The 13,446-nt window shown below is 32.0% G+C and overlaps 1 protein-coding gene across 7 annotated transcripts in view; it reads right to left on the bottom strand.

Moving 5' to 3' along the window:
• Positions 1-4,402: 4,402 nt before the first annotated feature.
• The window catches only part of LOC127729144 (ras-specific guanine nucleotide-releasing factor RalGPS2-like), a 65,768-nt gene continuing 56,724 nt past the window's right edge, over positions 4,403-13,446 (bottom strand). For all 7 annotated transcript variants that reach the window (XM_052236799.1, XM_052236805.1, XM_052236804.1 and 4 more), the window contains 7 exons: positions 12,930-13,090; positions 10,360-10,423; positions 9,752-9,857; positions 9,438-9,530; positions 8,967-9,072; positions 8,409-8,500; positions 4,403-7,525 (listed from right to left, as the gene is read on the bottom strand). In XM_052236799.1, the coding sequence (XP_052092759.1) occupies positions 7,496-7,525; positions 8,409-8,500; positions 8,967-9,072; positions 9,438-9,530; positions 9,752-9,857; positions 10,360-10,423; positions 12,930-13,090 (652 nt within the window). In that variant the 3' untranslated portion in view covers positions 4,403-7,495. The remainder of the gene's footprint in view (positions 7,526-8,408; positions 8,501-8,966; positions 9,073-9,437; positions 9,531-9,751; positions 9,858-10,359; positions 10,424-12,929; positions 13,091-13,446) is intronic.

Below are 13,446 nucleotides of genomic sequence, written 5' to 3'. Positions count from 1 at the left end.
TAGCTTTTTTAAGTTTTTTAATAAACTGAGGCATTAGAGGTGGTTACAGCATAAATTCCTAGGTGCTTAAATGCAGGTATATTTATATAAACCACATGCAGTTGTCCTATTACGCATTTGTGTCTTTTTGACACATCAAGTTTTTGTAAAAATTTTTGATGAACTTCGTGGTATGTTTGTTTGTTATTCTGTATAAATTAATTTTCAGAATGCTATATACATATTTTTTTTTTTTAGATGAAGCGAACCCCTTTAAAAACTTAGCTTATATTGTTCATTAATAAATAAATTAATTAAATTCTTGTTGTATTTGGTGATATGCTAAATCTAACCATGTATTTAGATTTTGACCATAATAGGTAAAAGTCCAATTTCAAATTTTTCAGTTCTTTGACCACATTCAGTCTTTGTCAGAAATCTTATGCTGTGTCAAATATTTAATCACAATGCAAATGCAGAGCTGTATCAAGCTTGAATGTATTGTCCATACTTACCCCAAATGTTCAGGGTTTGACCTCTGCGGTCGTATCAGGCTGCACACGCAGAGCATTTTATTTTTAGTTTGTAGCAGAAATTAAGACAAATAGAGAGAAATTTTGAATGGCATGTTTAAACATGCATTAATATACATTAAACAGCAAAGTAATCAATGATGCAAGATCTACATAAAAAATTCCTGCTGAGCGTGTGAGGCTCTTAGGAGCCTCTTGGTGAGATACAGACTTTAGAAAGTTGATTTTTCGAATGAAATCTTGCTAGAGTAAAGGAAAATTTATTTATACAGTATTTTTTAGTAAATAAAAATATAGGTTCTTGTGGCTTTTCGCAATGCATTTTTTTACATATCTTTCTTGCCTCTCAATTCTGCAATTATATTATTATTTTGTCTTTGGTATAATGCAAAGTGCACAGAGTGTTGTGTAATAAAAATATCAACTGCACACAAGGACCACTCAGGGTTAACAATACTCATTAATTCTGAAATGATTTATTTGGAATGTGAGCTCTGTCTCATTTTTCACTTTTAAATGATGAAAGAAGGGTAGTGTGCATAAAATTAGTTGATTAATGGATTTTCAGCGCATTCTAATTATGGTCCCGCTGACTGGCCCCTAGCGACTTAGGTCAGGACCATATAGCGTTACCCTTATCCGTCATTCCGTAACGAACAGTTATACAGACTTTTTTTCTAAATGCATCACAAATTGAGCTGATTTTTTGTATATGAGTCTACTATGATGAGTTACAGATCAAATTTACCTTTGGTACCGCTCCGCTGATTTTTTGCCAAAATTACAGGCTTTGGACATTGAAATTTAGTGAAAATAACAGTTATACAGACTTTTTTTTCTAAACGCCTTCACATATTGAGCTGATTTTAGGATGTGAGTCTACTATGATGAGTTGTAAACTGAGTATACTTTTGGTTCCGCTCCGCTGATTTTATGCCGAAATTATGGGCTTTGGACTTTGAAAATTTCATGAAAATAACAGTTATACAGACTTTTTATCTAAATGCCATTAAGGTGATTCTTAGGATGTGAGTCATTTATGATGAATTAAAGTTCCAGTTTAAGTTTGGTACCGCTCTGCTGATTTTTGCTGTAATTATGGGCCTTTGACTTTGAAAATTTTGTGAAAATAACAGTTATACAGACTTTTTTCTAAATGCCATAACATATTGAGCTGATTTTAAGTATAATGATTCTACTATGATGAGTTACAGATTGAGTTGAAGTTTGGTTCGGCTCTGCTGTTTTTTGCCGAAATTAAAGGCTTTGGACTGAAAATTTCGTGAAAATAACAGGTATACAGACTTTTTTTGTAAATGCCTTCACATATTGAGCTGATTTTTATTATGTGAGTCTACTATGATGAGTTACAGGTTGAGTTAACGTTTGGTTCAGCTCTGCTGAATTTGCTGAAATTAAGGGCCTTGGACTTTTTCCACTCCTAAAATGGCTTCAGGCTTTTTTTTCCGAGCAGGGCTATTCATATCGTTCTGACACATCTGGTTTAAAGAATAAACTGTTAACACAGAGATATGTCTCGCCTATTTGTTATTTTGATAATGCAAATGTTGAAATTAAAATAGCAATACTTAAACATGTAAGTTATGCAAATATTTCAAAGTCAATGAACCATGACTGAAGGTAAAACAATCTCCATGGAAATGAGATGTGCCAATGCTAATACAACTACCATTGACTTTTCATAAGTCGTTCCCTTTAAGCAAACCTTAACACAAACATTAACTTGTAAACTATGTAAAAGTTTCAAAGTCAATGAACCATAATTAGGGGGTGGGGTTATATAATCTCCATGGAAATGAAACTTGCAAATGCCAATACATTTGCATACCGAATATCATTGACTTAACATTAGTGGTTCATCTTAAACTGACCTAATCACAAACCAATACATGTAAACTAAGCAAAAGTTTCAAAGTCAATAGACCATGACTGAGGGGTAAGGACCAAATATTCTCCATGGAAATGAGATGTGCTAATGCTTATACAACTGCATACCAATTATCATTGACCTACCACTAACAGTTACCCTTAAACTGACCTAATCACAAACTAATACATGAAAACTAAGCAAAAGTTTCAAAGTCAATAGACCATGAATGAGGGGGCGGGGCCAAATAATCTCCATGGAAATAAGATATGCCAATGCTTATACAACTGCATACCAAATATCATTGACCTACCACTAGTGGTTCCCCATAAACTGACCTAATCACAAACTAATACATGTAAACTAAGCAAAGTTTCAAAGTCAAAAGACCTTGACTGAGGGGCAGGGTTAAATAATTTCCATGGTAATGAGATGTGCCAATGTTAATACAACTGCATACCAAATATCATTGACCTACCAATAGTGGTTCCCCATAAACTGACCTAATCACAAACTAATACATGTAAACTAAGCAAAGTTTCAAAGTCAATAGACCTTGACTGAGGGGGCAGGGCCAAATAATCTCCATGGTAATGAGATATGCCAATGCTTATACAACTGCATACCAAATATCATTGACCTACCACTAGTGGTTCACCATGAACTAGACCTAATCACAAACTAATACATTGTTGACGCCGGAAACAGCATACCTATGTCTCGCTTTTTGACTCCGTCAAGGGGAGACAAAAACTTAAGCATGAAAATGAAGTCATGGTAAATGGACAATGGAGATATTTCCAGACAGAAACTTCTTAAAATAAGGCATCTATATTCAAGATATGAAGTATCCAGGGCTTCTTCTAGAGCTCCTGAGATAACGACCTTTTTTATGGGGTCCATTTGGTCAGTCTTGATTTCTATGTACCGGTAGTGTTTTGTCTTTTTGTTATTTTATGTTTTGTTTTTTGTCATGGCTTTAGTCAGTTTCTCTTCGACTCGTATCCATTTTGAATTTCCCTTTGGTATCTTCTGCCTCTTTTCTACCTGTTGAAATCAAAGCTTCATGCAAAGAGATAATGCCACTGTGCCACAGGATTAGCATCCCAACATCTCACAACCTACATCATTCATCAAAGGCAAGACAAAAATCTTGTATCATTAACTGATGTTTTCATGCATGTACATAAATGTAAAGCTGTGTAGCAGGTGTCATGCTTTTGTATCTGGCTTCTAGATTTAGTTTCGAGCATACCTAATGATGTCATTCAATACATATCATGCCCACAGAAATCAGGAGATGTGGTATGATTGTAAATGAGACAACTTTCAACTAGAGATCAAATGGTGTACAACTTAGTAACTACAGGTCACTATACAGCCTACAACAATGAGCAAAACCCATACTGCATAGCAAGCTATACAAGGCTCGGACAAGAAAAATGTAAAAAAACTCAAATGAGAAAATTAACAGCCTGATTTATGTTCACAATAAACAACAATAAACGAAAAAACAAATATGATATACAGCTACAAACAACACCCACTGAATTACAGGCTCCTGACTTAAAATGGGTATGTACAAACAAGTTTGTTTATCAGAGTTCCTAATCTATAGAGAATGTCTTCAGCAAAATAGGGTATCATGAACATCACTGATAATAAATGGGGAGATATGAAAACAACAACCAACAATTAAACCATTTGACATCTAAAGGTTAACGTGATGGTTGTCCATACCATATGTCAAGACCTACTAACCCAGTGCAGCCATGTTTTGAATAAATTTTACAGACTAACAAATCTGTAATTACCTGCAACATCAAATGTTTACAAAAAGAACGATACAAACTTAAAAAACTGTTGAGGTGATTCCATTATAGAACTGACAGCATTTAATTCACATAAACACACATAAGATAGGACCTTAGATCGAAGATTGAAAGCCATGAATAGTTCATGTTTCAAAAACCAAGGGCTACCTATGAAAGGAAATACAAAATTTAATTTATATTTTTTTATTTTTTCGTCATGAAGTTTAGTAAATGTTTTATGAAGCAATTGTGAATAGTTTACATAAATATTTTGGTATAACCTATACCAGTACAATTTTTTTTTATATAAGTTCTAATATTTTTATGCATGCCAAAAATAATAACAATCATAGTAAAGAACTTACTACAGTATTTTCACAACAAACATTATAAAACAATTCAATATAAATAAGTTTGTTTGCTCAGTGGAAAATGGGATATCACATACTATGGCCTTGTAAGCAAAGATTTAACTTTCTGTTAGTTAACCGTTTTCAGTTGATAAAATTGGCAATTACATGTATTTTAAAATAAACAAATATGTCTCACAAAACTAGGTATTTACTTTAAAATCAAAATTCATTACAAATAATAATAAATTTACCCTGTAACTTATAACTATATTATAACATAATTCATATAAAAATGTAATTTGAAAGAAGAAGAAAATAGGTATGTATAAATGAGGAAAAAAAACTCATAACATACATGTACTAAAAACAAAGGAAGGGGCTATCATTGCTTTCTTCACAGATCAGCTGAGGAGGTGAAGTATAATTCATACCTAAAACCCCTTTCATTTTCACCCACCTATTAATAGTTCAGCATTTTTAAAAAAAAGTAATTCAGGAAACAAAATAACTGAATTCAGTTAAACAGAAATCATCTCTGACTGAATGCATAGGAATTTAAACTAAGGCCATAAGGACCAAAATATTTAAAATAATGTTAATAACATTTTGTGTCAGATTTGAAGAGTTCCATTACATTTAAATATACAATGAGAGTAAACAAGATATTCTAACGCTCTCATGACTGTATACACAATGTGTGAATGTCACACATGAAACAAATATGTTATGATTATTAAAAGACAATATTGCACATAATAAGCAATAAATTATAAAACCTTATACACAAAATAAAACAACAGAATAACAAAAGCTGACATGGTTTTAACCTGTGTTATTTAGAATAATGTATTTCAAATTCAATTTTCTCAAGCTGCCCCTCGCAGTTATAAGATTAAGATTCGTCTTTTGCATAGGCCATATAAAAATTAGATCCATTAAAAATTATCTGTTCATATCAAAGTTCCTTTGCTTTGAAAAGCTGGACATGGGTTCCTGTTCAATGAACTGTTTGATCAGGGTTAATTACACTCAAGTTTCCTTTGAGCAATTCAGGTCTTGAGAGCTCCTTTTTAAGAGCACCTGTAATTATTTGAACAAAAATGTCTTACTCCACTTTTTATAAAAATAGATAATTGTTACTTTGACTTGCACAATAAAATAAAAAGAAACTTTCATTTTTATTTTTTAACAAATTATTAATTTTTTTAAATGAGATAACTTGTGTTGACTATTTCAAGAGCCTTTACAAAACACTCACTACATTAAGCACACAAAAAATAGCACTAAAATCTCAGCAGATGTCTGTTTAAAAAAGCACCATCTTTAAAATAACGAGTATTTCAAAATCTAACTTCTAGAAAGTAATAAGAAGATTTTACCCAACAAACAAAAGCCCTGCATAATGATACCATGAAATTGTAAGCAACTATTTCAATTTATTAAACTTTGCACTTTAACCCGTATTTTAAATGAAATTTCTATAATCATGATTTTGTATTAAAATGTGAACAAAACATAAAATTTTGCTTACATAGTGTAAAATATACATCAATGTTAAATACTGTGTTAACAATATTTATAAGATATTTTACATCCCTATATATATTTGTATTCTGTGAAATGTCTCAGTAAAATTTTTATTTTTTTATTTAATGACGTAATGTTTTATAAAATTCAAATACAATTTAACCGATTTTCTACTAAACATGATATACAATGTCATTAAAAAAAAATACATCCAACAGCAGACGTCAACAAATTAAGTGCAGTCACCCCAAACTTTGGCAAATCTATTCATTACAAGCAAGATGGCAAATAACCTGACAATCCCAAGCTTCAAATTGCATAGCATATTAATGTACCATATAGTAAAAGACAGGGACAAGTCATTAAAGTATGTTGGAAGATCTTGTATTCTTTATTTAATAGGGATGCTTAGAGTGGACAGTAACAAATGGTGTTATCAAATGAATAAGGAAAAGATACACATACTTGTTAAAAATGGTTACTGCATAAAATTGTCAACAAACAATTGCATATCGAAATGAAATATGAATAAATTTATCATATTTTAAATCATATTTACTCTGCAAATATCAAAATTTCCAAATATGGAATGTTTTATATCTATCATAATTCTAATTGTTCACAGTTTTCTTTTGAAAGTAATTTTAGTTAACTGAGAACTGAAATTACAAATAACATAACTAATAACCTGTGACAAACCTATCCTGCATCAGGAATTAAATTTGATTAATGACAGTAGATAAATTAATACAGCTTACACGGTACTGTCAAACACCTCTTAGTTGAAAAAAAAAAACAAGTACTTATGTCAAAACTATTAACAGTTTAAAAAAATATATTTCAACCTGTTACCAGGGTAGCAGCTGAAAAATTACACTGTTAGCCTAAAAATACGTAATATTTGACAAGGCTACAATGGAACAAGCTGACATTCAAAATTATTATCTCAGGAGTCCATAACATTATATGAATGGAAAAAAGTTGAAATTTGAAACTGTAACCATGGTACGACAGACATTTGACATTATTTCTCATGGAAACCAATAAAGGCAATGAACCTTATGGTAAAGCATTGATATATATTATGCTGTATTTATCACATGATTCAGAAACATAGTAAATAATAACTGGCATTAAAATACTGTTTATTATGACTGGTTCCCTTGAAAGGATAATACACTCTTACTAAAGTATATGTCCATATATGGATATGATGACCATATTTAGATAATAGAGTGTAATGCTATCACTGCCATCATTTATTATGACAGAAGGGACTGAGTATTGTCACTATGGCAACCCTGACATCTTCCTTCATCACATATTTTGGCAAACATTTGGCACAATGTTCGGTAAAGGTACCACTATAATGAACTTCCCACCATTTGTAAATCAGAACTCTCAGTCAAATGACATCAAATTGGCAGGAGTCTGAAATGTAAAAAAAATATGAACGAAAATTGAAAAATACATCTCTTCAGAACTTAATTACTAAAACCCTTCATGAAGCAAACATCACATCAAACATTAAAAAGGCATACCATATATTTTTTTATTGACATGTTCTGTTGATCTACCCTCAATATACTTGTTTATATTTATTGAACATTCAGAAGAATTCAGCTCCATTAAGTTGACCATTCAAAAACTTCAAAGGCTTCCAAAAATCACTAAAACAGCTGTTTTTTTTGTTGTTGTAACTTTGGTATTATACAATGGCAGCATATAGTTCAAGCAAGTGTAAACATAATTTGGCTTTTATAACTTTTAGACACATATTTTCATGTTTTGAGATTAATTTTTATTTTTATATAAATACCCTAATATTGTTGAATCATTTCTTTTAACATATAAAGCAGCACATATATAATTCTTTATTAATAATGACTCAAATATGTGAGTGCTACAGATTATGAGAAAATAGCCAATAAAATTTGAAAATCTTTGTAAGAATCGGCCAACTAAAAGAGAATTCTTTATATACTCTTATCACACTAAACAAAGTGTTTAAAACTACAGCCCTGAATCCTTAGGCAGTGGTATTTTCTGTAGGCTTAGCATTAGCCTTATGTTACTGAATGCTAATTTTATGTCTGCAAATTTGACAACCACGATCAAATGTCTATCAAAAAAATGTTAAAATACTGGTTGTTATTTATCTCTTTATTAACGGCCCTTTTAAATTATATATCTTTGTTTACATACAGAAGAAATAATGATAATCTTACATTACCACACATTTAGAGTTCAACTTAAGTTAGAATTTTGTGCCGTTGCATCTTATTTCACCACTGATTGACAATAATAACATTACCTGTGGTTGGAACCTGTTTGTGGCATCACTTAAATGTCTGCACCATTGTAAAGCCTGTGCCTGACTTCCACATCGAAACTTGTAAACATTGCCTGAAAACAAAAAAAGTACTTATCTGTAGGTTTATGTAGCTACATTTCAATTAAAGAAAATATAATTGACCTCAACTTTTTGCACTTACAATTGATTTTACTGGTTCACCTCATGATTAATTTGCAACTTTGATACAATCATATTTCCTACTCATCATATCTAATATATCTTGACCAACATCTCCTTTTATTTATTTAATCTATATTTGTAAAATTGTACACTTTAATATTACTATAGGAATACATGTACTAGAATACTGTAAAATAATCCCAAACATTATAAATGTAAACAAATGTTGAAGGCCGTACGGTGACCTATAGTTGTTAACTTCTGTGTCACTTGGTCTCTGGTGGAGAGTTGTCTCATTGGCAATTATACCACATCTTATTTTTATATAAATACCCTAACATTTCATTAAGAGATGTTTATTATTTGCACACACTTGTTTAAAGAGAATTGTTTTACCTTTCATTGGATCTGTGAGCTGGAATGCATCTGGTTGAAGTGGATTATCTCCCATTACTACCATCCAACCGACTATTGATGTCATTTTTGTGGGACTTGTTTTAAACTGTAATACATATAATTATAATTGACCAGTTTTAGCAAGATTGTAGTAGTGTTTTACTTAATTCACAATACATGTGTGTGTCCTCCATGAATTACTATTCTTCAAACAATATTGTGTCATTATTTAACAACCAATTTCTGCAAAATAGCTTCATGTCATCTTATGTCTTCAATCTTACTTCCGATTAAAAAGTTTTGAACAGACTGTGAAACTATTGAAGTTTATAATGTATTTCAATTGGATTAAAATAGGAAATGACTACGTTTATTCAATTTGAACACTTTTATAGGAAAACGAGAAATAAATGAACAAAATTAACTATAACTTCATTTTAATATAATTATTTATCATAACAATTAACTTACACATGATCTTTCTGACCCTCGTAATGTCTTGGCAGGATAATATAATAATGACGTTCCCCATAAGGCTACCCAGTATCTTGTCCACGATGAAACCTGAAAGAAACATACAATACAATCAGCACCAGTGTTTTACCATAGTTTCTTCTTGAATTATTTAACATATCTTAAAAAAAACATGGGAAGGTTTTTAATTTAAATAAGTCGTTGCCACACATGGTAAAAAAACTTACTCTGAAGTAAAAATCAGAAAAAAATAACTTAACTGATTAAATCATTGCAATAATGGAGAATGAATGTCAGTAAAATGAACTTACAGTTGGTTTTTTGCCATCTTTTAAAATAGTTCTTCTCCGTAAACAACCTTCACAGGTAAAGTTTTGTCGGTAATTGTTCTGCATTTCATCAGATTCCCTCCATTGCCTGACAAAATGAAACACACATTATGATTAAAACAGTAACACAGAAACAAAGTCAATCTGTCGAGATTTTAAGATGTAGTTAGTATGAAGAAAGTATAAAAAGATTCAAGAATGGGCTCTGGATACTGTAATTTTTCAAAAAATACAAATTTAAAGTACATATCTAAACAAATAAATCATGTCATATGAAAGTTTTAAAGTAACTATGATTCTAAAATTATATATAACAGAAGTAATGAGTTCATTTTCAGATGACATTAGCTGCTGTATTTCATGAATATTTCAGTTGAAAGTAAGTAAGAAAGACGCATTTAGTGGTCTTATGTCAGCTGTACAATGATTTTAGTAGGCACCTGTGAATGTCAGTTAAACAAGGGTTTTAAGAGGGCATATGTTGACATCAACTCTACAGTGATATATGCTAATTCAAAATATCTCGTTGGTTGGTGCCTATATTACCCCCATTTTGGGGGTTTTCTATATCATAGAACTGGTTTACTTACTGACTTCTCAATGGCCAAAAAGTCTCCTGATCTGTTGAACTGGTATCTGCTGTATCAGCACTTTCTATAAAAACATTAATCAGAGTATTAACATCAAAAGCTCCATCAATCAATAGATTAACATCAGAGTCAATATCAATAAAAATGAGATCAACATCAAAAGCTCTATCAATCAATAGATTAACATCAGAGTCAATATCAATAAAAATGAGATCAACATCAGAAGCTCTATCAATCAATAGATTAACATCAAAAAGTTTTACCAATCAATATATTAAAATCAAAAGTTTTATCAATCAATATATTAACATCAGAAGCTCTATCAATCAATAGACTAACATAACAAGAGTGCACACGCTGAAATGTCTCGCCTTCTTTACTAATCATTGATATTATGTTGATAGTCCTAAATATAAAGCTTTATTACAACTGTCACATAAACTTAACATTAACCAAGTAAACTAAACATTGACCAATGAACCATGAAAATGAGGTCAAGGTCAGATGAACCATGCTAGGCAGGCATGTACAGCTAACAATTCTTCCATACAACAAATATAGTTGACCTATTGCTTATAGTTTAAGAAAAACAGACGAAAACACAAAAACTTAACACTGAGCAATGAACCTTGAAAATGAGGTCAAGGTCAAATAAAACCTGCATGACTGACATATAGATCATAAAATATTTCCATACACCAAATATAGTTGAACTATTGCATATAGTATTAGAAAAAAAGACCAAAACTCAAAAACTTAACTTTGACCACTGAACCATGAAAATGAGGTCAAGGTAAGATGACACCTGCCAGCTAGACATGTACACCTTACAATCATTCCATATACCAAATATAGCTGACCTATTGCATGCAGTATTAGAAAGAAAGACCAAAACTCAAAAACTTAACTTTGACCACTGAACCATGAAAATGAGGTCAAGGTCAGATGACACCTGCCAGCTAGACATGTACACCTTACAATCATTCCATACACCAAATATAGTAGACCTATTGCATACAGTATAAGAAAAACAGACCAAAACACAAAAACTTAACTATAACCACTGAACCATGAAAATGAGGTCAAGGTCAGATGACACCTGCCAGTTGGACATGTACACCTTACAGTCCTTCCATACACCGAATATACTAGACCTATTGCTTATAGTATCTGAGATGTGGACTTGACCACGAAAACTTAACCTTGTTCACTGATCCATGAAATGAGGTCGAGGTCAAGTGAAAACTGTCTGACGGGCATGAGGACCTTGCAAGGTACGTACATACCAAATATAGTTATCCTATTACTTATAATAAGAGAGAATTTAACATTACAAAAAATCTGAACTTTTTTTCCAAGTAGTCACTGAACCATGAAAATGAGGTCAAGGACATTGGACATGTGACTGACGGAAACTTCGTAACATGAGGCATCCATATACAAAGTATGAAGCATCCAGGTCTTCCATCTTCTAAAATATAAAGCTTTTAAGAAGTTAGCTAACGCCGCCGCCGCCGCCGCCGGATCGCTATCCCTATGTCGAGCTTTCTGCGACAAAAGTCGCAGGCTCGACAAAAAGCTCTATCAATCGATATATTAACATCAAAGGCCTTTAATATCAAACAAAGATTAACCTCCTTTGGAATACCTTTCATTACGAATCGGTGGGATATTTAACACAGATATTGCTTTATTCTGAAACTTGTGATATTCTTTATGTACAATTCCCTTTCAAAATTGGCATGCATTTAATATTTTTTTAGTTGAACTTCACAAAGATATTTACCACAACCAAAGAAGTTGCTTTTTAAGTTGTATGAACCACAGACTGCATTAAAACCTGAGCAATGTAAATCATAGTGGAATGCCAAGTACCACGGATTTTACCACAGACTGTGACATCAGTAAAGTGTCAGTAATTGTAAGAATCAGACAATTTAGAAGAATTTCAAAACATGGCCGACCTAACCATCTTATTATGGAGTCACCCTCATCTCGAGTTAGAAATTGTAGGTCTTTTGTTTCTACGTCTCTAGTAATTCAAGAAATATCTGATAAAATTTGGTTAGAATAAAGGAAGAAAGTGTCTGAGGACACCAATGCCCCCGCTCAAGCTCTACAACGGTAAATGACTCACAGTCCAAATTTGAAATCTGTCTGCGAGTCTTGGTTTTCAGCATTGTGTATGAGTTTCAAAAAATTTGCATGAGGCAAACTTAAGTTAGAGTGCAGAAAGGAAAATAGGATGGATGGAAAGACAGACGGAAGAATAGACATTCAAGGGTAACACTTAACGCCCTCGTTGCCTAAGGCAGGGGCATAATGATAGCAAATTACAGAGTTAGCGCCCCATAATTGTTAATTTCTAGAGCATTTCAACCAAATTTTATCTTGAAATACCAGAACAGGAAAAGGAAACAAATATCATATTTGTGCACCATTATACATTTTGAACTTAAATTTATGCAAGTTTGAGTGGGTTTTTGTTTTCACCACTGTCTGAATCTTAGGCAGATAGGCACTTAAATGAAACATACCAGAGATTGTTTTCTCACTCAGCAATTACTTACCAGAGATTCTACCACATATTGAGCCATCACTTGAGGCACACGGTGATTCCTCCAGGACACTGTCGTCCAGAAGATGTCTAATGCCTTGGATATAAGGTGCCGTTGCTTTACTGGGTAAACTATAGGTTTTATCTGATGCAGGTTTATGACAACTCAGGAAACTGTCAAAAATAATTTATAGACATTTAATATATACAGTGGATATTGACCATGCAGATCGAGAAAAATAGTCTTTCATTAAGCAACAATTCATAACAAAGCCATTACAAAATTGTACAGCAACATGTGAGGGAAAGTAACAAAGCATTTGGGATCTCTATATTTCAGGTCTTGCAACATCATAAGTGTTAAGAGGCTTGTTTCATTGTACCTTATTGCATGTTTCTTAAAGTCAATCTCTGTTAATGGGTCCAATTTACATTTAAAATACACAGCTGTAGATCTCACTTTTCAGGTAATTTGTATAATACTTATAACCATAACATTATAATAAAGATGTGTAAAAACACTTTTTCTA

Source organism: Mytilus californianus, unplaced genomic scaffold (assembly GCF_021869535.1).
Source record: "Mytilus californianus isolate M0D057914Y unplaced genomic scaffold, xbMytCali1.0.p SCAF_2, whole genome shotgun sequence".
NCBI classification, from domain to species: Eukaryota; Metazoa; Mollusca; class Bivalvia; order Mytilida; family Mytilidae; genus Mytilus; species Mytilus californianus.
Note: the sequence above shows the minus strand (reverse complement) of the source record. Positions and strands in the feature narration are given on the sequence as shown.